The 21,780-nt window shown below is 35.3% G+C and overlaps 1 protein-coding gene across 2 annotated transcripts; it reads right to left on the reverse strand.

The window, feature by feature from the left end:
• Positions 1–2,324: 2,324 nt before the first annotated feature.
• LOC110455226 (regulatory protein SWI4-like) lies at positions 2,325–21,592 on the reverse strand. 2 transcript variants are annotated; one of them, XM_021505219.1, is made up of 10 exons: positions 21,515–21,592; positions 15,955–16,120; positions 15,031–15,115; positions 13,807–14,118; positions 12,230–12,372; positions 10,978–11,925; positions 10,592–10,647; positions 8,360–8,433; positions 7,402–7,536; positions 2,325–6,362 (listed from the first exon to the last, which is right to left on the reverse strand). In XM_021505219.1, exons 1-10 carry the CDS (start codon positions 21,553–21,555, stop codon positions 6,142–6,144), a joined length of 2,181 nt encoding a protein of 726 aa, XP_021360894.1. In that variant the 5' UTR covers positions 21,556–21,592; the 3' UTR covers positions 2,325–6,141. The 2 variants fall into 2 exon arrangements, with proteins under 2 accessions (XP_021360894.1, XP_021360893.1); XM_021505218.1 differs by having other exon boundaries at positions 8,360–8,436.
• Positions 21,593–21,780: the final 188 nt, after the last annotated feature.

Here is a 21,780-nt window from a genome sequence, read left to right on the forward strand (position 1 = left end):
AAGATAGCCGTTTGATTGGTCTCGGGTAAAAAAAAACACCTGACAAATCGCTAGGCTGATATCTGTCTTTTGAAGATTACAAAGGAGAGACGCCCGGCTTCAAAGCCTGTCAATTTTACCGTTACGTGAACCGCGAGATTATTTTGATGTATATCAAAGGATCAAACTAGCCTTCTTGTCTCATGAACAAGGTGGCCCACACCGAGCATCCAGTTTTGCTATGCCATATTCCAGGGGTGCAGAGAGCGAAAGTGAGCGTAACCCCTGGATGTGAAAGCCAGTGATCGCCGCGACCTGAAGAAAGGTCACCCTGGAGTATCGAGGATGGAAGGAAGGTGACCATACCATAAGGAAACCTATACTTATTTTTTTTATTTCTAAGCGCCCACTATTAAGATGAATAACGTGTACTTCGTTAAGGTGTTCGATCGACAACGTTTAAGTATCTTGTATTGCACCGATTGCAACATATTCTTATTTTTGAATTTGCATACTACGTTCTTGCACTGTGTATCAATTGGTACGCATTTACGTTTTGATTGATTATTTTGGCACGATACTTCCCTTTACAACCTTTTGTTCCCACGAGTGCAGGTTTGGTACAAGAATTATCCTGCTGAATTCCTCTGCATGATCGAATTGGGCAACCATTTTATGATTTTTCAAGTCTGCAAATAACAGCAATTTGACTATTTATTCCGATCGGTGATGCTAGGGTCACAAAAGTGGGAAATCAACATTGTTTAAATAACTGTACGGGGGGGTATAGCAGGTGCATAAAACCCATAAATGTACTCATTTCACAATTTAGAGGTGAAATGATTATTTTCGAATTAAATCATTCGTAACGTTTGTATATCACGAACACGACTCAAAAGAGATCACTGTGGACGTCACGGTTACAGGTAAAACCTCGGAGATTGAATAATTCGCCGGCAAAGTCTACCACTTGGCATTTTGAAAGATACCAAAGAACGTAACACACATACACACAGGTGAATGCATCTGAGCCCTTCAACAACACGGGAAATCTATGTGAACGGATTGTCTGAAGACTGACAAAAAAAACAACGAACAGTTTAATATTTTAACAATATAACGGATTGTCTGAAGACTGACAAAAAAACAACGAACAGTTTAATATTTTAACAATATAACAGTCTTTTTTTATTATACACTTTTAATACAAAACTTTGTCCATCATATACAATATCACTTAAAGTATCCCTAGCCTCTCACTGTTATCCCGTGATGTAGATAGTTGTAAAGATCTAACGACAGAGCAGTATTTTATGTCTTAGCCCTCCAAATTTAAGGGTGAGGAATCTTCATCTCTTTCTTGGTACAATGAAGGACAAAATTGGCAGAAAGCACACCCAATTTGAGGTAAGAAATCCATTTACTTTTAATTACTCTGCATCCCTCTCAAACTTGTAACTCACCAAACCTCTGCATTCGTACAGGATCATTCATTATTGACTAAAGCCCTGAAAATGTTACGACTTTTTCACACAGTTTCATTCTGACAAGAAAATTATTTGCTCCGTGTGTTTGAAAACACGTACATTCACTTACCCATTATTCTGTCCAAGTTTAGAAATTTGGTGAGCTACAAATTTGAGAGTGATATGGTAACAAGTAAGATACAGTAAACAGCCCACTTCTTATTTCCAGTTGTGTACTCTGTCAGCCATATTTGCAATTTGTTACATGTATCTAGGAAAGTGACATGTATTTCCCACTATGAAATAGTTCACTAGTTTTTCCCAAGCCCATCAGACATGTTACCTGAAACATAATATATAATATTTCTTTTTGACAAAGATGGCTGCCCTGACTTGGATACAGTAAATAAACTAAGGAATCTAGATGTTGTTGCTCGATCCTTCATACTCTGGTGATAACCTTGTTTAGCATTATAGCTATCCTTTCCACAAGTAAAAACAGAAACATATTTACATGGACTCTATAGCGAAGAAATTAGAAAAGAATCAATTAAAAAAACGTTCGCTTCTGAATCGAATCAAATTAACAGAGAATTAAAATCATGATCTAAAATCAGAAAAGTTCAAAAACAACACAAATATTTATCAATCAAATTAAAATTATGATTAAAACTGTGAGGGAAATAAGGTGTCGGGGCCAGAGGAAACTCTGGCCAACGGTCAACATATGAACACGATAAAATAAAGGGCATATCTGGGGTTAATCTTATGTGTAGGCAAACATACAGGCAAAGGGTCTGGGGGCTGCCTAGGCCTCTGGTCTGGGGCAGAGCCATGGTAGGGGGCTCAGAGGGCAACACTACATCCCCCCCNATACTAATAGGTGTCAGAATGACATAGATGATAACTTGAAACATCAATCGAGCGCCGTTAACACTTTCCGTAAATGAGAAAATCACAAAGTATTTTCCAAATGTTCGTTTACGGAAAGTGTCAACGGTCCCCCATTAGATATGACGTAGGCTTACTAAATAGGAAACTGGTCAACTAAGGAATGATGGTCCGGGAAATGAGAAAAAATTATCTAGTGACACATGTATTCATAAATGAAGTTGATGTGTGTACAGAAGTTGTACTATTGGCAGTTATACCACTGATAATGCTGTATTTGGCATCATGTGCTTCAAATAATCCTATCAGAAGGTGTTAAATGGATTATAACATTTATATTCATTCATCATATCATTTAGTTTATAATACAACAAACTAATCAATTACATGGTATATGTACACAAGACTGAATAAAACATTAATTTTGAAAACACATAAAATAAAGAGAATTCAAAGTGTGTAACAAGCACAGCAAATTTAACTTATTTCCCGGTCGGATCTTGGGTTTAGTTTCTCATTATTTAAATTATTTAACATTTAATTTATTATCTCTTATAATTTTGTTGTTTTTGTTTTGGGACAAATTTGTTTGGATGATATTTCGTGGATTCAATATTTTAAAACCCTGCATATTTTTTTGTTTGACACCTGGACTATAAGACAATAGGTCCGGCTAACTGTACATCGCCCGAGGCGATCACCTGTCCACTCCAGGTGAATTTTTTGGGAATATATTTCACAGTTTTTTTCATAAAACCACAAAATAAACAAAATTCAATCCCCAACGAAATATTATGCTTTTACAGTAAGCATATATTGACCAAACAAGTTAACATCAGACTCCTATTTCTCAAAGGTATCAAATCTAAAGTAAGGACTTTACTTTTTATCTAATTTTACTTGCTTTTTTGCACTTTTAATTTAATAATAAATTCAAGCTTAAAGATAACTTGTTGGCAAATTGAGGGCGGCAAAAATAATGTTACATACAATTGTATTAAGCCGCATAAGAAGCCTCTGTTCATGCTTGTAAATTATACCTATATATAGCATTCACTTCCATCGTACAATGTTGTACAAGTTATTTACATTGTAAAGAAGTTAACTTCATTTTAAACAAGTAAATTACATTGTATACAAGTTAACTACATGGTAATTTTATAAAAAATGAATTTAATACTCTGTATGCGATTATATTACAGTGTAAACAATTAATAACAATGTAAACAAATTATTTACATTGATCATAGGACAATCTCATTTAAGCTTTCGTCAAATATATTCACATACACAGGTACTACATAATATACTTCAAATCGTACAATCTACGACATCGGATGCACACAATTTTATGACGTGCAATCAGAGACGTTATGAACACATGTCTGGTATGATTTTTATTACAAACTCACATTACCTCTTTAAATGCATTAGATATTTTCTGCAAAAAATTGGTTATCATTACCCTACGTTAAAGTTTAATTTGCTTAATAAAAACCTGCACAAAGCAACAATGGTGTACTAAAAGACAAGAATGGAATAATTACTTTACATTACCACAGTGTAAAATGGCGCTAAAATGTTTGGAACTCATTCCTCTTAAAAACCTTTTTTTATTTGATCAATGGATAACAAGCGAGTTTGAGTCAAAAAGGCTGTAACATTTCTTGTATTATCACAGTGTGAAATACAGAGCCATGTTTAGCATGGGCTGAAAACCGGCTGTATTGCCATAGAAAGATTCACCAGTGATGTAATAAAATACAGTGACAGTATATATCTATGGATATTCATATTTTAAGGATATGAAAGTTCCTAAGGGAGGATTTTCTATATCATTTAAAAGATTTCATAATGATTAAAAGTTTTTAAAAATATTTTACAACATTTCAGTCTTTTTTTTTGGTTATCACAAAATAAAAACGACTACCTGTCTATCGAACCTAAAAATGTATACATATCAAAATATACACATAATGCTTTTGTACAAGAATATTTCATTCTAACAAAGAAACATACATTATGATTTTTTTTAGCAGACTTCAAAAGGCTTCAAAGTTAAAACTCAATTTTCCTAGCTATCAATTAACCAACATTTAATTTTATTTCATGCTATTTATTGATGAAGCATACGGAATATAGGTTTAAAAAAACATATATACATATGAGACATTATCTGAATATACAAACAATGTACATCCCAATGAATTAGACACATCTTGGGTTATTTCATCCTCGAAATATATTGGTTCCCCCCTTTGGATACAATTATCATCTCTGCACCCCTGAAATATGCTATGAACAAATCTATGTCTCTTTATGCAACATTCCACAAATAATGTCGAAATAGATTAGCCCAATGTCTGTGATGAAGATCAAAGGAATCACACCGCAATGTAACTGTAAAATCTACAGGTTTTGATCTTCAAAGGATAGGTATCAGCTTAGCAACTGGTCAGGTTTTTAATACTTGAAGCCTATCAATCAGCGTACTGCAGGCCTTCAATTATAGTCATGACATGTTCCACAAATGCAGAGAAGATACCCGAAATGTTCAGCAATAAGCCTGATTTGGAAATAGGCCAGCTTTGAAAGCAAGCCTTGGATTCCTTAGAGTTAAATGTAACTCAATAAAAAATCTGTCTTTGAAAACATGCGTTAAATTCAGGTAGGAGACACATTTCCCCTGTCTGCCTAAACCAGTTTTACAGGTAAACATCCAATCTTATGACTTATTATTACAACAAATTGATAAGAGAAAAAAATTTGATTTAATTCCATTGAAAAAATTCCATAAAACATTATATTTTTCACGCTCAAAATAAGGACTGGAAAATAAGCCATTGATTGCTTACTGTCTAAATGATTTCAAAAATAAGACTGCCTTGAAAATCGACTTGCTTTGAAAATAAGCCTTGGATTTCTTACAAAAATGGGTATTATTAAGATTTTAGGGTATGTGTTTAGTAAGCAGAAGTCACTAATTTTGATAACAAGGTAACGTTTGCACTAGAGTTGTAGAATCATCGGTAACTTGATTGGACCCTTTATTTCTTATCCCTCTTCATTGGGAAACTCATTTCAATGTCAATATAAATGCAGTCTGAAGTTTACTTGTAATTGAGAATGAATGTCACTATTTCACTTCATACAGTACAAGTGAAAAAAAGAAATGGAGGATGCAATACTGTATTGAAAAATGACTAGTAATATTGAACCAGCTGGTCAGTTTTTCTTTTTCAGGAATCCAGTTTCAAAGTTGTTCTCCTGAGGAAGTTTAAGAGACAGACCCCTGTGCAGAGATGTATTTGCAGACTAAATATGCTCACTCACATTCTCTGTTGCCCTCGAATATGTCATGATGAATTTAAAGACACACTTTATGATTGCTTTTAAGTAAAAAAAGAAAACTGACCATTAATCACGTGCTAGGCTGGTACAATTCTTTTGAAAATTACGAGGAGAAACACCTGACTTTAAAGCCAATCAATTACACATTTATGCTGTCGCACTCTTCTTTGAAGAACATCAAAGGATCAAACTTGTCAACTTGTATCGTTCAACAAGGTGGCACACACAGAGCCTTCAATCATCATGGCATTTTCCAGGGGTGCAAAGAATCCATAAGAGAAGGTAAACCCTGAAATCTATATATAGACTCTTTCCTGACATTGTCCCTTAAACTGTCGTCTAAATCAATACAAAACAGCACAGGGGTCTGTTGTTTGGTCTATGAACATCCCCACACAATGCTCCCCACCTTGCGTTATGAACCAGTCTCTAGGTCCAGAACTGGAGCCTGTGATCAGGACATATCCATTATGGCCTTCTCACAACAGCCAAGCTTCGTATTAACTTCACCAACACTCGACTTCAGTGTACTCAGAGTTTCTTTCTGACCAATCGACTGCTTGGCCAAATTGAACACGCGCGTTTGTAACTGTTCAACCTCCAAGAGGATGTCCTTAAGACGATTGTTCTTCTCCTCCATCTCCGACTCACCATCCTGGATTTCCTTTTCAATGCCTGGAACCAAAAGAAAAGTGACAAGATCATACAAGTGATAAACGCACATTTGGGTGTGGCTGTATATACAGCTTTGTTTCCTAAAACGTTTTCTGAAACAGGTTGTGTTAAATAAACCTGTAAAAAATCCTTACTTACTAACCAGTAGAAAAAAAATGTTTATGCTATTCTGTTCAATTTTAGCTGATAGCCAAGATGTGATTATCTCTTGGATGTCAACGATGCCAAAATATCGGCCATTTTAATCTTGCAAATCTATGACTGTTTCCCAAAGGGTAAAAAAGATATTTATCCACCGGTCATAAAAATTCAATGACATCAGCACAACAATTCCTTGTCACTGCGACAATAGCAGATCATGGGAGATAACTCAGATTTACTCAAAATTATGTAATCAACATTTGCATTTCATGCAATAACCACTTGTATTTTATGTGGGAGAAAAATTATCATTCCCCACTTTAGGAGTAAGGCAGAATAATCTCAACCCTTGGGATAAGATTCTTAAATGTCTGGCCCTCGGCAAAGCCTAGGGTTAGACTTTTAAGAATCTAACCCATTGGGTTGACATTCTTTTGTTTTACTCCGAAGGCGGGGAAAGATTGTATAAATCTACGGAATCTTTTGCAAAATTTTATTAACAGCACAAATTGTAACTCCATATATGCACTCCAGTTCCAGCAACAATACTTAGGGTAGATTTAATACTGTGCTAATGTACACTTACTGTTTTAATCAAAAGTGTCAAAATGTGAAATGGCACCCTGGCATCTGATGCAATTTCGGGGTGGTATTTTTTGGCAATCTCTTCCAAAATTGAAAAATGCAAAACCACCCAGGGGGGAAATTTCTTATGTATATTGAGAAAGACCCCCTCAATTCTTTGTCGCATTAAACGCTAACAATTGTTAATGTTTCTTGTTCACATGTATGCGTCTCTGAAAATCTTGTAGTTTTCTTTATTTTATTTTTGAGAAAATTTTTTACAATCTTTAACTCACAATTGTAGACAGCCACTTTGAAGCCATTTACCACTGACCTTTAATCTGTGTGTGGAGCTGTCCTTTCTGCTTTTGGTAGTCATCCCGGTCATTGTTGAGATTTGCAAGGATTGCTGAGCGATGGCTGTCACCATACATGCTTAGGTAATCTATCAGTGCTTTCCCAGGCCCGGCTACAAAAACCACAAACACCATATATATAGATATTATATTTATATGGGGCAAAGAAGTAATTCCAACAGTGTGGACAAGTTTAGGTTGTCAAAGTTTCGAAGCGATCCGTTCCTTTATCAAGACACAGTGAAACAGAACAGTTACATGTACATATACATCATATTACAAGGAGATAGAACTGATATACTATAATTGAAAATATAGATATATTTTCAATTATAGTATATCAGTATAACTTGTCCACACTGTTGGAATTACTTCTTTGCCCCATATACTTTTTTAAGTAATTCGAATCCTCAGACATACCTCCATTAGGATCCAGTGTTATATGGGATTTTACCGTCTATATTACTTCTTTGACCCATATATTATATTTATATATATACCTTAGGCACTATGTATGTGAGGGATACCAGATACTGTAATATCTTTTAACTGCTTTATAGAAATTATCGTTTTGATGTTTCTTTGATACCTAATGTTGTAAATGAAATAGAAATCTACACTGTGAAATATGTTTTCTTGCTTGTAAGGATGGACTACATTGTTTACACGTGGAAGGATTCAATAAAGCTTTATAAGTGAATAGGTCATATTTATTTCAGACCCCTGATAGGATAATTGTAGATTATAGTGAAAATTGGGTAGTTTTTCGAAATAAACGGTGCAAGAAAAAAATCAATTACCTGTCACTGAGCTAAGATTCTGTAACATCCCAACATCGGCTTATGCCTCGGTTGGGATTATGTTACAGAATCTTAGCCCTCGACTGAGATAATCCGATATAGCTCAGTCACAGTTAACAGACCTTATTAGTATTACCTTTGCTATTTCTGTTGGCAGTACCACTCTGGTGACCAGGGAGGGATGTAATTCTGGTTATCATGACATCTGGACTGCTGGAGAAGAAAATCGTACGATTATAAAAAAAAATAAAAAAAAATAAAATTTCAAGTTAAAGTTGTTTCAATACCCTATTTAAGCAAACATTTTGAGGTAACAGGACCGTTAAATTATCTTATATTGTCTAATTGACAGAAAGTATTCATGAAGATATCAGGCACAATTAGGTTATTGAAGTACGTACTGCAAAACCAAGACTGAACAATGTTCTGTTGATTTGTATGGCGCATGAACCTCAATGGATCATCAGATATATCAAATTAGTTTAGTTTTAACATATTTATTTGAAAAATTCAATTTGGGAATTAAACCCAAGCTAAGACAACTTAGAATTATCCTTTTCCATTGCACACAATTAAGCAATGGCATCAGTAATGTTCCAAGACCCGTTGGGGTTTAGACTTCATAAATCTCAACAGTACCAGATTCAGTCTTTATAATTATAGTCTGTGCTATTTTGATAATTTTTTGATAATTTTTAAAACATCTGACTGTGCAGACCCAAAAATAATAATAATGATAATAATAATTTGAGGTTCTTATATACCACTTTATCACAAACTAGTGCATAGGTCGTCTCAAAGCGGTTCACAAATTATTATCCGTGGTTATAGGGCCTTTGCAACCAGCCAATATCTTTCTCAACTCCCTGGGGAGCATAGAGCTGGTGCTGCCATTTCGGCGCTCACAGCTAGCATTCTACAATTCTAGCACTGCCCAACCACGCACTCATTTACAGCTGAGTAGACTGGAACAAGCAGAGTAAAGCATCTTGCTCAAAGATATAACACAGTGCCGTGCCGTGACTCGAACCCGCAACCCTTCGGTCACGAGCAGTGCCTCCTACCACTACACTACTGTGCCTCCCTATGTCTAGTAAGAATGGAATCCTAATACAAGGAATGGCAAAGAAGTATATGACATCATCACTCATTGTAAAATGCTGTCCTGGTAATATAAACAGCTGTTCAATGTTAAAATAATATTACACCTAAAGATATGTTTGTTCTAATCTGGAATTTTTGAAAAACAAATTGANGTGCCTCCTACCACTACACTACCGTGCCTCCCTATGTCTAGTAAGAATGGAATCCTAATACAAGGAATGGCAAAGAAGTATATGACATCATCACTCATTGTAAAATGCTGTCCTGGTAATATAAACAGCTGTTCAATGTTAAAATAATATTACACCTAAAGATATGTTTGTTCTAATCTGGAATTTTTGAAAAACAAATTGAAAACAATCAATAGATTGGAATACAACATTCAATTATTTAATGATATAAATTCATGTCAACTGACAAGTTTTTACATGCAAGAAAATATCCCTCAGACTCGAGTACTTAAGTAGGTATATTGAGGTTAAGTTCAGTATTAACCATTTCACCCTGAAAACCATAATGGACTCATCAACATCAATGCATGGTAGAGTCTACTTAAATAACACAGGCCTAGGGGTGAAAGGGTTAACATTAAAAAAAAAGACAAAGTATTGCAAGGCAATCTGTAGTCCCCAACCAGTAATAATTTCTATATTTAACAAACAGTACACTTATGTCAGGATGTACCTACTGTTCAAAGCATAGGTCAAAGGGAGGTCATGATCATAGTCATGTTCTTCTTGCACTTGCTATCTTAACATGTCCTTGTTCACCAAATTTGGTTACTCCAGGTGAAATAGTCAAGAAGATATGCCCCTGACAACCATTTTCAAAAGTAAAGGTCAAAGGTTAAGTCATAGGTCACAGTGTACTAATTAAAGCACTCTGCACTCCGCCATCCCAATATGTCCTTGTACACCAAATCTGGTTACTCGAAGTGTAATAGTATAGAAGATATGCCCTGGACAAACATTTTCAAAAGTAAAGGTCAAAGGTCAAGTCATATAGGTCACAGTGACCTAATTCTTACACTCTGCCATCCCAATATGTCCTTGTACACCAAATCTGGTTACTCGAAGTGTAATAGTATAGAAGATATGCCCTGGACAAACATTTTCAAAAGTAAAGGTCAAATAAACCAGTGGGGGACTAAAAAAGTGTTCACATGTCATTCGCCACACAAGCTGTTAATTATACAACAGGCCTTACGGCTCACCTGGCCATTAGGCATTACATATGTGTATCTAATATAAATTCGGGAACAGACCTGCTTGTGTTGCTATCTGGACACATTTCATCATCTTGGGCAATATCCATTTCTACCTGCAATAAATAGAATATGATTACAAATAATATTTAGCTTTTAGAAATAATTTCTGGGCTTTTTTGCTTATTCAGAAGAAGTTGATTAAATATTTTAACATATTGGACCCCAGTGACCTCGAAGGGGGTCAAGGTAATTCAATTGAACAAACTTAGCCGCCCTTCATCCAAGCAAGCTTGCTATTGTCAAAATACCATCATTCTAAGCCTAAAGAAAGAGGTTGATGTCGGACACTGCTCCACACAGCACAAGTTCTTTTTGCCCAGGTGAGCTAGAAATGTGTTGAAGTAATTGTAACAGATTACGATAAATTATAAAAACAAAAGTACCTTGATGTTGCTGAGCTGCTCACATTCGGCAGTGTCCTCAACATCCTCCTGAATGGGTTTATTAGGAATCCTCTCACTTCTAAGCAGGCTTCTGGAACTAGTCACCTTGGGAACTTTGGGTGTGAATTGTACTTGGTCGGTAAATATCATCTGACTGGTTGGAAATGGACCTTTTTTTACTACAAGTACTCTCATTTTCTTCCTTTTTGCTGGTGAAGGGCCGCAGTTTTTATCGGACAGCAGGGAGTAAGATGAAGAGGTTGCAGTAACGGGGTCTGATGAGGGATTAGTGACAGGAGCAACAGCAGGTTCCTTGGGGGGAACAGCAGAGGCGGAAGTGGAGGCGGAAGTGGAGGCCTCAGATGAGGACGAAGATGATGACGCTAAAGGAGCAGAGGAACACACATTAGGTAAAACTTTTCCGGTTAGTTTAGTGGTTTGTGACTTGGCTGGCATCGCTGAATTTAACCTTTTGCCCAAATTGTTGGAGGGATTTTCTGTGGGAATGGAGGATTGTTCAACAGTTGAAGAAAGTGAAGTTGATGATGGAGAGTCTGTTGTCGGATTTGAAGCCAGAGAAGTACCATCAACAGCTTCTTCTTCAATCTCACTTGTCGTTGAAGCACTATTCAAGCACAGATCAGAGTTATTTTCAGGTGATTCCTCCGCACTGTCTTCTGTACTGGTCACTTTGCAGGCTATTGCTGAGGTGCTAACGATTTTCTTTGCTTTTCTTTGCCCCCTGTTTTTTTTCGTTGAATCTGGAGAGCAATCATTATTGTCACTGTCATTCACAGACGTATGTTCAGCTGATGGATATTTTGGAATAATTGAAACATACGTAATTGAGCCATTTCGCTTTTTGGGGGCACTTTCAATCAGCTGATGTAGATATTTTGCTGTCTTCATCTGGCCCAGAGCAATAGCAACTTGCAGAGCATTCTGATTCTGAAAAAAATTAAAGGAAAATGCAATCAAAATTCTTTGGAAAATTACACTTAACAAAATTGCTATACTTCTACTGTAATTGAATCTCAGAGACTGCAGTTGTTTATTTTTACGTTCAGCCATTTTTCTCTCGCAGCCATCTTGAAGCCATCTCTATTATTGACAGAAAGTTCTTGCAAAAAAAATTCAACAATTCATACACATTTGGGGGAGGTAACCATCAGTTGAAGATGAAATTCAGTTCAGTGTAGTTTAAATACCTAAACTTGCACCCCTGCATTTGAGTCAATGGGTAAATACCTACCTTACTATTGGTAAGATTGAAGTCCACCTTACCAAGGTCCACCATCATCTTAACAATATTTAAGGTACGATCATTCTCGGCCATGATGTGGACAGGTGTATCGCCTACATTGTTCTGGGCATTTACGATGGTAGCACAAAGTCCTGTAGATATAATGTAATTCATTACTGGAAACCCTGTACATATAATATCCTTTTGAAACTGCAGCTGGAAACCATGTACATGTATTTTTAATATATTATCAACAGTGGTAGAAGGAAACCATGTACATATAATATAAATTATCACTGGAAACCATGTACGTAAAATAATAATTGTAAAATACAACATTTGATATAGCATCCTATCTAGCTAACAAGAATTCCACAGAAGTGGATGTGTTGCCTGCGCAGGAAGCTGGGAGATTGTGCTTAGCACTGCATGAAGTTTGAGTTTGATCGCCCCAAGGAAGCTGAAGTTATCGCACGAAAACAGATTTTCTATTTATAGTAATAGTGACCTTGACCTTTGACCTTCGGACCTGAAAAGCAATCCCAAGCAAGCACTTTTGGTAAGGATGCACTGCATGAAGTTTGAGTTTGATCGACCCAAGGAAACCTAAGTTATCGCACGAAAACCTATGTGCGTTTGACGCCGCCGACACCGACACCGCTTTTCACAGGCGACACAAAAAGTGCTAGTACATAGATATACAATTTATACAATCAATACCATTAGCATATACATTAATCAATACAATTTTGAGTAATTCGCAGGAGATGCCTTATCAGGCACTAACTACTAGTCCTATGCCACCTGGCTAATATCTCCCTATGTGTGTATGCCTGGCCTGCGTCTGTGCTGAAGATGTATTGTGTTCTGTTTGTAGTGGGACCTTGCATCCAACAGTATCATTTAAAGTGCCACCTCACTTAAATGCTACAGCACAGATACCGCAACATCCACTCTAGACCATTTTATACTCTACCTGGGTTGTTGGAGTTATAAATTATTTATAATAAAAAATTGCAGCAGGAAACCCTGTACATATAACAAATGTAATTTATGATTTGAAACCCTGTAAACAATCCCCCTTTATCGAGTAGAAAACACAGACACATTATTTAACTATTATTGAAAGTTGTGGCAGGAATCTAAGATCATAATTATAATTTATTATCGGGAACGGTGGCAGGAAACTGTGTGCGACTACCTGTTCGACAAATGGATAGGTTAAATACTAGGGTTATGACTGGTTGAGGATAAATCAAAGTTCGAGGAGCACAGGGTATATATTTAAGCAATGCCGAGGTTAATTTACAAAGAGATTTACAAGAAGAATACAGTCAGGGCCAAACAAACTATTCCAAGGACAGGGGGTATTCGAATAATACACTGGTTCAACAAATTTACGTTTGAATTGAAGATCATGTTAAAGTGTTATAAAACTTTAACATGATCTTCAATTCAAACGTAAATTTGTTGAACCAGTGCATCTTAAAAATGACATGATTACACCATGCATGGACGGTGATAGAATGAAAATGGTCAGGAAATCTAGCAAAAAAAACATGTTTAATGACAGTAAGTACACCTACCAGCACCTCTTGTATCTGCAAACTTGAGAATATGAGAGATACAATCAGAGAAATATTCGGCCCTCGATTCTTCAAAGAGAAGGCTGCGACAGACAAGGTGAAGTGGAGTGTCTCCGAGGGAGTTACGGCAGGCCAAAGAACCAGACAGTATTGGGACAAGCTTCGAAAACACCTGACCAGCTTCAGCCCTTTGGCAGGTTTTTTGCAGACTATAGATCGCTGTATGTAATGCTGTGTCGTAGGTGCTTATATGTCTGGCAAAAACACACACTTTGTTTCGTTGGACCAGCCATTTCACCACTGCAACTTTTCCTGTGAAGATGTATTTCAAGTTTGACATACCAACATATATACATGAGTAAGAATATTTGCAGTTTTTATGTTATATAAACCTTTCAACACTCTTTAAAGTTGATTTTTACTATAGATGTTTGAACTAATTGATAGTTATAACGTTATGAAACACAACAAGTAAATGTCTATGTTTGACATTACGGTGACTAGCACGATACATTGTATGTACCTTGTCACTTTTATTAGACAAATGACCAATGAAGCGTATGTACACAAAGGACTTTGATGATATATTGCCATCGATTACATATTGCCAATTTGCATGCAATATGTACACATTTAATAATAATAATAATTTGAGGTTCTTATATACCGCTTTATCACAACCTAGTGCGTAGGTCGTCTCAAAGCGGTTCACAAATTATTATCTGTGGTTATAGGGCCTTTGCAACCAGGCAGTATCTTTCTCAACTTCCTGGGGAGCATGCAGCCGGTGCAGCACAGCTTGCATTCTACAATTCTAGCACTGCCCAACCTCGTAACCATTTACAGCTGAGTAGACTGGAACAAGCGGAGTAAAGTATCTTGCTGAAAGATACAACACAGTGCTGTGCCGTGACTCGAACCTGCAATCCTTCGGTCACGAGCCCAGTGTCCTACCACTAGACTTCCATGCCTCCTATAAACACCTCTTGTGTACAAACACTTCACTGGTCATTTAATTTGCCTAATGAAGGTGACAGGATACGTATTGTACTAGTCACTGAAACGTATGTCACACATAAAAACTTACTGGCAGTGATACACGTACATAACCTTTCTACTAAATATACAAGTTAACCAACCAGAAGAAAATGTTCAAAAATATTGAAACTTTAATTAAGATTTTAACTAATTTTTTTTACAGTATATAAATCACTCTTAACTTACCTAAACAAGCTGCCCAGTGAAGCAGAGGGTACTTGTAGTCTGGGTCAGGATCATCAATGTCGTCACATATCGACCATTTACCGACCTTGAAAAGGAAATGTGATGTCACATGAACATATAGATAAAAGGGTTGGTCTTACATGTATGTAAAGTATTCAAAAAGATATAAAGAACCTATAGCCACTTTTCAAATTTCTCGAAAGATTTTTCTTTTACTTTTTCGATTGTTTGCTTTGTTTCCTTTATCATGTTTTTATCGACTATATTGGCCATGACGTTTTTATCGACTATATTGGCCCTTTTCTGTGTTGATGAGCTGTTACACGTAATAACAATAACTGACTGTGAACTATGTATATATATATTGTATGGTTTAATATGTGTGACGTCATAATGACTTTGCATTATTGATGACGTCATACTTTCTTGTGTAAACAATTTCGACCTCCCAATGCCTGTTTTCAAAATAAACAGTCTCCTGATCATGATAAACAGGGAATCAACCCGAGAAAGGCCTAGAGACGCTATCTGTCTTTTGTTTTATTTTTTATATATACATATATATACAATCAAAGAGGTCAAAGTTATTAGAGATTACACTTGGGAAGCCCAAAAAGTGGTTTCTTAATGCAGGTTGCCTCTTAATTAATTAATTCACCCCTGAAATTTCGTAATTAACTATTCCATCCTTAGAATTGGACGGGTTCAAATGTGTCTTCAGGGGTGAATGATGAGATAATGCATTGCAGGTTCAGTTCACAATAAAATCACTGCAATATAGGAAACATGTTACCGTAAGTGGTCTCTTTATACAGGTGGTCGTTAGAGTACATTTTTGTATGTAATAAAGATATATTACATTCATCATTAGTTAACCTGCATGAAGTACTAAAAATCATAGCACAATTGTTGTAATTTACTCACCGTGATATAACGAGAAATTGTGGCTTCAAGAGCGGTGAAGGATGTGTTACCTTCCTCTGATGTATTAGTGTTAATGAGAGCAATCAGCAGTGGATGGTGCTGCTTGGAACATGTTTTGGGACAGTATATGGGGCACCTCTTTGTAGTAATGGTCATCTTTGTTCGCCTGCAATTATAAAGCAACTCCAACTTCAGTATTTTAATTCACAGCCAATTGCATCAATCTTGCATTCAAGTAATCTTGCACATTGAGAGATCTGAACACATTTTAGGTAGAAGTCTTGCTCAAGTTCATGTATTCTTTAAATTTCAATGGGAAGGGGTCCAAAAGATTAAATCACCTGTAATTTGGTTAAGCGTATAGCAAGCATTAACATTTTCTAATGTTGATCATACACAAGACTACACATGTGCACCTGTGACACCCTCCTAGGATCCGCCTCTGTGAGGGGTATAGTTTAGTTCCTTCCTGAACTCATTCATCCCTGAAGACACATTTAATTTGAACTCCTCCAATTCAATGGTTGGAACAGTTCATTATGAAATTTCAGGAGTGAATGAGTTAATTGGTGAGATCTCAGTGTTTTCTCTTCGTTTGGATTTAATATAGCACCAAAATAGCTTTGTGTCTTTATCATCTATGCCAGCATGCGATTTTAGTGTCTGTTCAATGTGGTCCTGTTCTGCATTTTGTATTGATCTTAGTGTTTCTCCCTTCTGTTGTTTGTATATGTAAACTTAACCCAGTCCTATTGTTTACCAAGGTAAAATCTGCTGAATAGACAAACTGGAGCAAAGTCAAACAGCAATGTGCTTTACATTATAGTTTACCACCAACATTTAGTCCTCTATATATTTTACCTGAAAATCAGTTATTATCATTTCTTTTGCTATACGTTGAAAACTTATAAAATCCTGTCATTATCGTTGAACAAGGTCATCATGACATGACCAGTTTCTGTGCCCATCTGTTTTAGTGTTTACAGTACACAATTATATTATTGCATATATATCTTTATTACTGTAATTGTAGTATATATATCTTTTTTTTGTGTGTATTTTTTTAATTTTTTTTCCAAATTTATAACAATGCACATATATCATACATAAACATTATTCCTCTCACACATTACAATTCATTCATTAATATTCATTTATAATAAACTGCATATTTCCAGGTATGATTAATAATTAATCATGTTTATGCATAATTAAATTCCAGCTAAATTGTGTCCGTTATATAAAAGCATTGTTTAGAAGTGATAGAAAAGAGGTTAGAGCAGGTCCTAGAGGTATAGAAGGGAAAGTAAGACTAAGAGAGAGAGGGAAAAAAAAAAAAAAATGAGGGGGGGTGGGGTGGAGATTGAGAAATAAAGAAGCTATATAGATGTGTTGGAAGGTTCAAGGAGTTTTACATATAGGATTTAGAAGTAAACGTTTATATAAGAAAACTCGATAGTTATATGTTCATATTTTGGCAAAGACAGGGTTTAAGCAATATTAATTAGACTTTCCCATTTTTTTCATTCAGTATTGAATTTCAATAAAAATAATTCACTTTTATTAACAGCAATATATCTCTGAGTAAAATATGTGTCCTTGATAAGGTTCTTAAGTGCAGCTACTGACAACGACATTTGTAAACACCTCTATTTATAAATATATTGTTTTATAAGTAAAATTATGGTATTATCTACCCTACTATTGATACTATTTAGGTTTCCTTGTTAAAACCAAATGGGATTAACAATGCATCAAGAAGGAATTCAAAATTTTGTAAAAAGTCTTGTACTTTCTCACATTCCCATAGTTAGTGTGTGAATTATTGTCTCTATTTCAGTCTTACATTGAAAACAAAGAGCACTATTGGTAAGAGCTGCTTTAACTAGATAAGAGTTTGTTGTTAAAATGTGTTGATTTATTCTGTATTGAAGCCATTGTAATTTTGAATTTCTAGTTACTGTAAATGGAAGCATATATATCAATTTCCATGTGTCATCATCAAATTCAAACAATTCATTCCATTTGTTTTTCCCAGTGGATATGGTACTATTTTGGCACAACAACTTATAAAAATCTTGAGTTCCTTTTTTTTGCCTCATAAATATTTCTAAATTTAAGGGTATGTATGGATAACTAATCAAAGTATTTAAAGTATCATCATTGGACATGTAGTTTTTTATAGTATTAATAATACCTTGATATGTGAGAAAGTTAGTTTTTACATCAAATTTTTGTGAAAATTCTATAAAACTATAGAAAATACCAGAGTTATTATCTTTTAATAAGTCATTTATAATTAAAACACCCTTTTCAAACCATTGCTTATAAAATAAACACTTGGCTCCTACTGTAAAATATTTGTTATACCAAATAGGCATTTTCAATCTACTTTTCATCTCTCTTATACAATCTTCTTTATCAGCTATTTTTCTCCATGATTGGAACACATCTTTCCAAAAAAGGTTTTTACAATTGCCTTGAATAATCGATAAGTATTCTGAACCACAGTTAAATAAAATTTCCTTATTAACATATTTTTAAATAACACTTGCCATTTACCCCCTGATGTAAGCAACCTACGTATCCAAGTAAGTTTCAAGGCTTCAATAAAAGACTTGATGTGTATCATTTTAAGACCCCCTTCCTGATAGCTTTTGATGATTATTTCCCGTTTTGTTTTATCTACTTTACTTTTCCATAAGAAATTAAGAATTTCTGAATTTAATTTTTTAATAAAATTTTCATCTGGATTTGGTAAGGAGATAAATAGATGATTAAATTGGGATATTAATAAAGATTAACGTTAAGTTAATGTCAAATGTTCAATTTTAGTATTGATCTTGTATAGCAAGTGGTCAAGAATCTCATTCTGTATGTCATTTTGCTTGCAGTAACTAATTGTTGCCACAGAGAAATAGATCTAGAGATCATGACCAAGAAGTCGTCATAAATTTACTAATAAATAACAGAAAATTATTGCATGTTATACATGTCTATGATTTATTGATTAACAGATGCAACCCAGGGCTCATAATTGAGTGTCTAGCGCTAGAATGTTTTTGGAGAAGTCCTTGAGGGGTACCAAAGTAAATATAATATTTGTTATAAATAGAGGGGCACAGAAACTGGGCACGAAATGGTGTTGATAGGTTTGATAATTTGCCATACTAGTCCGACTGACACCCATGTATTAAAAAAAAGTAAAAAATTATAACCTGATCAATGTTATTAGTACTTGTTTAGTACGTGTTACATAATATATAGGCAGATTTTCAAAATTTAGAGGGGATGATCACACTCGGGTCATCACCTTGGTATTTTCACTGGGATACTTTGGCACTTATCATTATTTTTTCAGTACTTTTTATAATAAATCAATATTGTTCCAATAACACCAACTAATGTGTTAAATATCTTATCATCATCATGCACAGGTACTGGTGGTCGTGATTATCAAAGTAATCTCTTACAATGTTAACATAGATAGTTATGGAAAATTATCACGTGCCGTGAATAGATCTCCAAGTAACTGACCTACTTCATCATATTGAAGATTATGTCAATATAGGGTTGTGAGAGCGTATGCATGACAAAGAAGGATGTGTAGTCGTGTGTATGAAATACTAATGATTTAGGGAGTGAAGTTTGGTTTTTAAGGTGTCAAAAGATTCCTGAAGTAACCAGATCAGGAGGCAATTTATTCCACTCTGGGATAGTTCTAGGAAAGAAAGAGAATTTAAGACTGTCAGCTTAACAGTGAGGAATCTGATAGGAGATGATGAGAATGTCTGAATTAATTGTTGTAACTGTGGTGTCAAGTACTAGACTAGTGGAGGTTTTTATTGATGGCAACTTTATTGTGAGATATTTTGTACATCATAGTAAGTCTGACGCGTCCTTACGTCTATCGTTTCAGGTGTTATGATAGCGGTTAGTGACGAATCTTTAGCTCTATACGCTGTACCAATACCTTATCAAGCTTGTTTATATATTACCTTTTTGGTAAGGATCCCATACAGAACTAGCATTTTCTAAAGATGGACGCACTAGAGATTTGTATGCTTGTTCTTTAATATTTTTGGAGTTTACTTTTAAGTTGTGCCAAATGAAGCCTAATGTTTTACTTGCTTTGTTTGTAACGTTGTTTATCTGGGAATCCCATAAATCAGATCTTGTTGGATTATGATGCCTAAATATTTTGCTTTGCCAGTGTGTGCTAGGAAAGGCAGTGACCATGTAGATAGTAATTGTGTGTGATGTTTTATTTTTGGTGATGGATCCGGAGAGGACACTACATTTCTTGTGATGGATTCCGTTTTCAATCTTTTTTCCCAATCTGCCAGTTTGTTTAGGTCTCCTTATAGGGTAATAGATGTTACACTGGAGGGGACAGATGTATATATATACAATAGTGTTGTTGGCGAACAGTCTAACTGAGGTGAGACCAAGGGGCACGTCATTCATATATGGTCTGAGGACCCCTGAATCAACTGGTACATAGGTAGATTGTTTGCTGTCAAGTATGACTGATTGTGTATTTGTAGGTATAATGACCACATGCCGTGTAGATGAGAATTCTTAATTCTTAAGCTGAAAATTGTATAAAAATATGTCACGATATATTTGAAAAGCTTTATTTAATGTTCATGTATATATACATTGTGTGTTAGTCGTGTTGTTGATTCTGTATTAGTTCGATTATGTTATATATGTGGTGCGTGTCCTGAAATCTGCTAGTGTTTCTGATTGGATGATTGTTTTGGGTAGTTCAACAGGTTGGGGAAAACTGCAACTTGCCTATATTATGCAAACTCGCCTATTATACGCCAGATGTGGATTTGTTACTAAAAATAACCCAAATTTTTTTAACAGTAACTTTTGCAAGATGTTATTTAAAATCACATTAATTTACGACAAGGTAAATAATATTTTGCTAAAAGATGTTTACTGAAAGCGTTGGCTGCTTAGAAACTTGATGTAACTTTACCGGAAGTATTGCATCTATTTTTGGTACTTTCCCACATGCAAATAAAGTTTATTTTTGCATTTGTATTATGTTTCATGACTGAATAAATGCGACTTGGACAAACAATTTGAAAAAGTTCTGATTCAAGTGATTTTGGCTATTCTTAGTAACAAATCCATGCCCCATTTGGCGTATAATACAGTGTAATAGGCGAGTTTGCGTATTATACGCAAGTTAGTGGTTTTCCCCGACCTGTTCGAGGTTCCACTGTGTTATGGTGTATGGAAAGAATGAATGTGTCTTTGGATGTGTATAGATGTCTGTAACTTTAGTCGTATCATTGATGTGTTCTGGTTTCTGCGGGGATGAGAATGTTTGTGTGTAAATTGCTTCTTGTTGGTGTAACTGTTAAATAATGCGTGTTCTTGTTCAACGTGTTGGTATGCATTGTGTTCACCATGCGCCGAGGCGTCTATAGTTCATTCCTCGCTCTGGATATCACATGGTAAGATGTTTGTTTATTCTTCCTCTGTTGCCTTCAATAACGGATGTCATTTCATATAAAAACTTTGATAACAAACAAATATTTACCTCATTCGGTAGAAAGCGCGGTATCGGGTTCTAACAAGCATCCGAGCGTTTCCGAAAGTGTACTTTGTGTAAGATCGGATAAGGCAGAGAATGTTCGAAATATTTAGGAACTCTTTTAACAATAAGGTAATTTTCTAATCCGCATTCTATATATTTTTCGAATTGGAAAATGATAAGGGATCCAGAAAAAATAATAACAGTAAAATTAGCAATTGAATCGCTTAATTTTGTAAAATAAATTTAGTGACTGAATATGTAATAAATAA

The sequence above is a fragment of the Mizuhopecten yessoensis genome, unplaced genomic scaffold (assembly GCF_002113885.1).
Source record: "Mizuhopecten yessoensis strain PY_sf001 unplaced genomic scaffold, ASM211388v2 scaffold8183, whole genome shotgun sequence".
Lineage (NCBI taxonomy): Eukaryota > Metazoa > Mollusca > Bivalvia > Pectinida > Pectinidae > Mizuhopecten > Mizuhopecten yessoensis.

Excerpts from the sequence above, each read along its gene's own strand:
- LOC110455226 (XM_021505218.1), bottom strand. The coding sequence starts at position 21,555 with ATGCTTGTTAGAACCCGATACCGCGCTTTCTACCGAATGAG. Across the intron at positions 10,648-10,977 it reads AGCAGCTCAGCAACATCAAG|GTAGAAATGGATATTGCCCA; the intron begins GTACTTTTGTTT and ends TATTTATTGCAG. Across the intron at positions 7,537-8,359 it reads TGCCAACAGAAATAGCAAAG|CCGGGCCTGGGAAAGCACTG; the intron begins GTAATACTAATA and ends TGGTTTTTGTAG.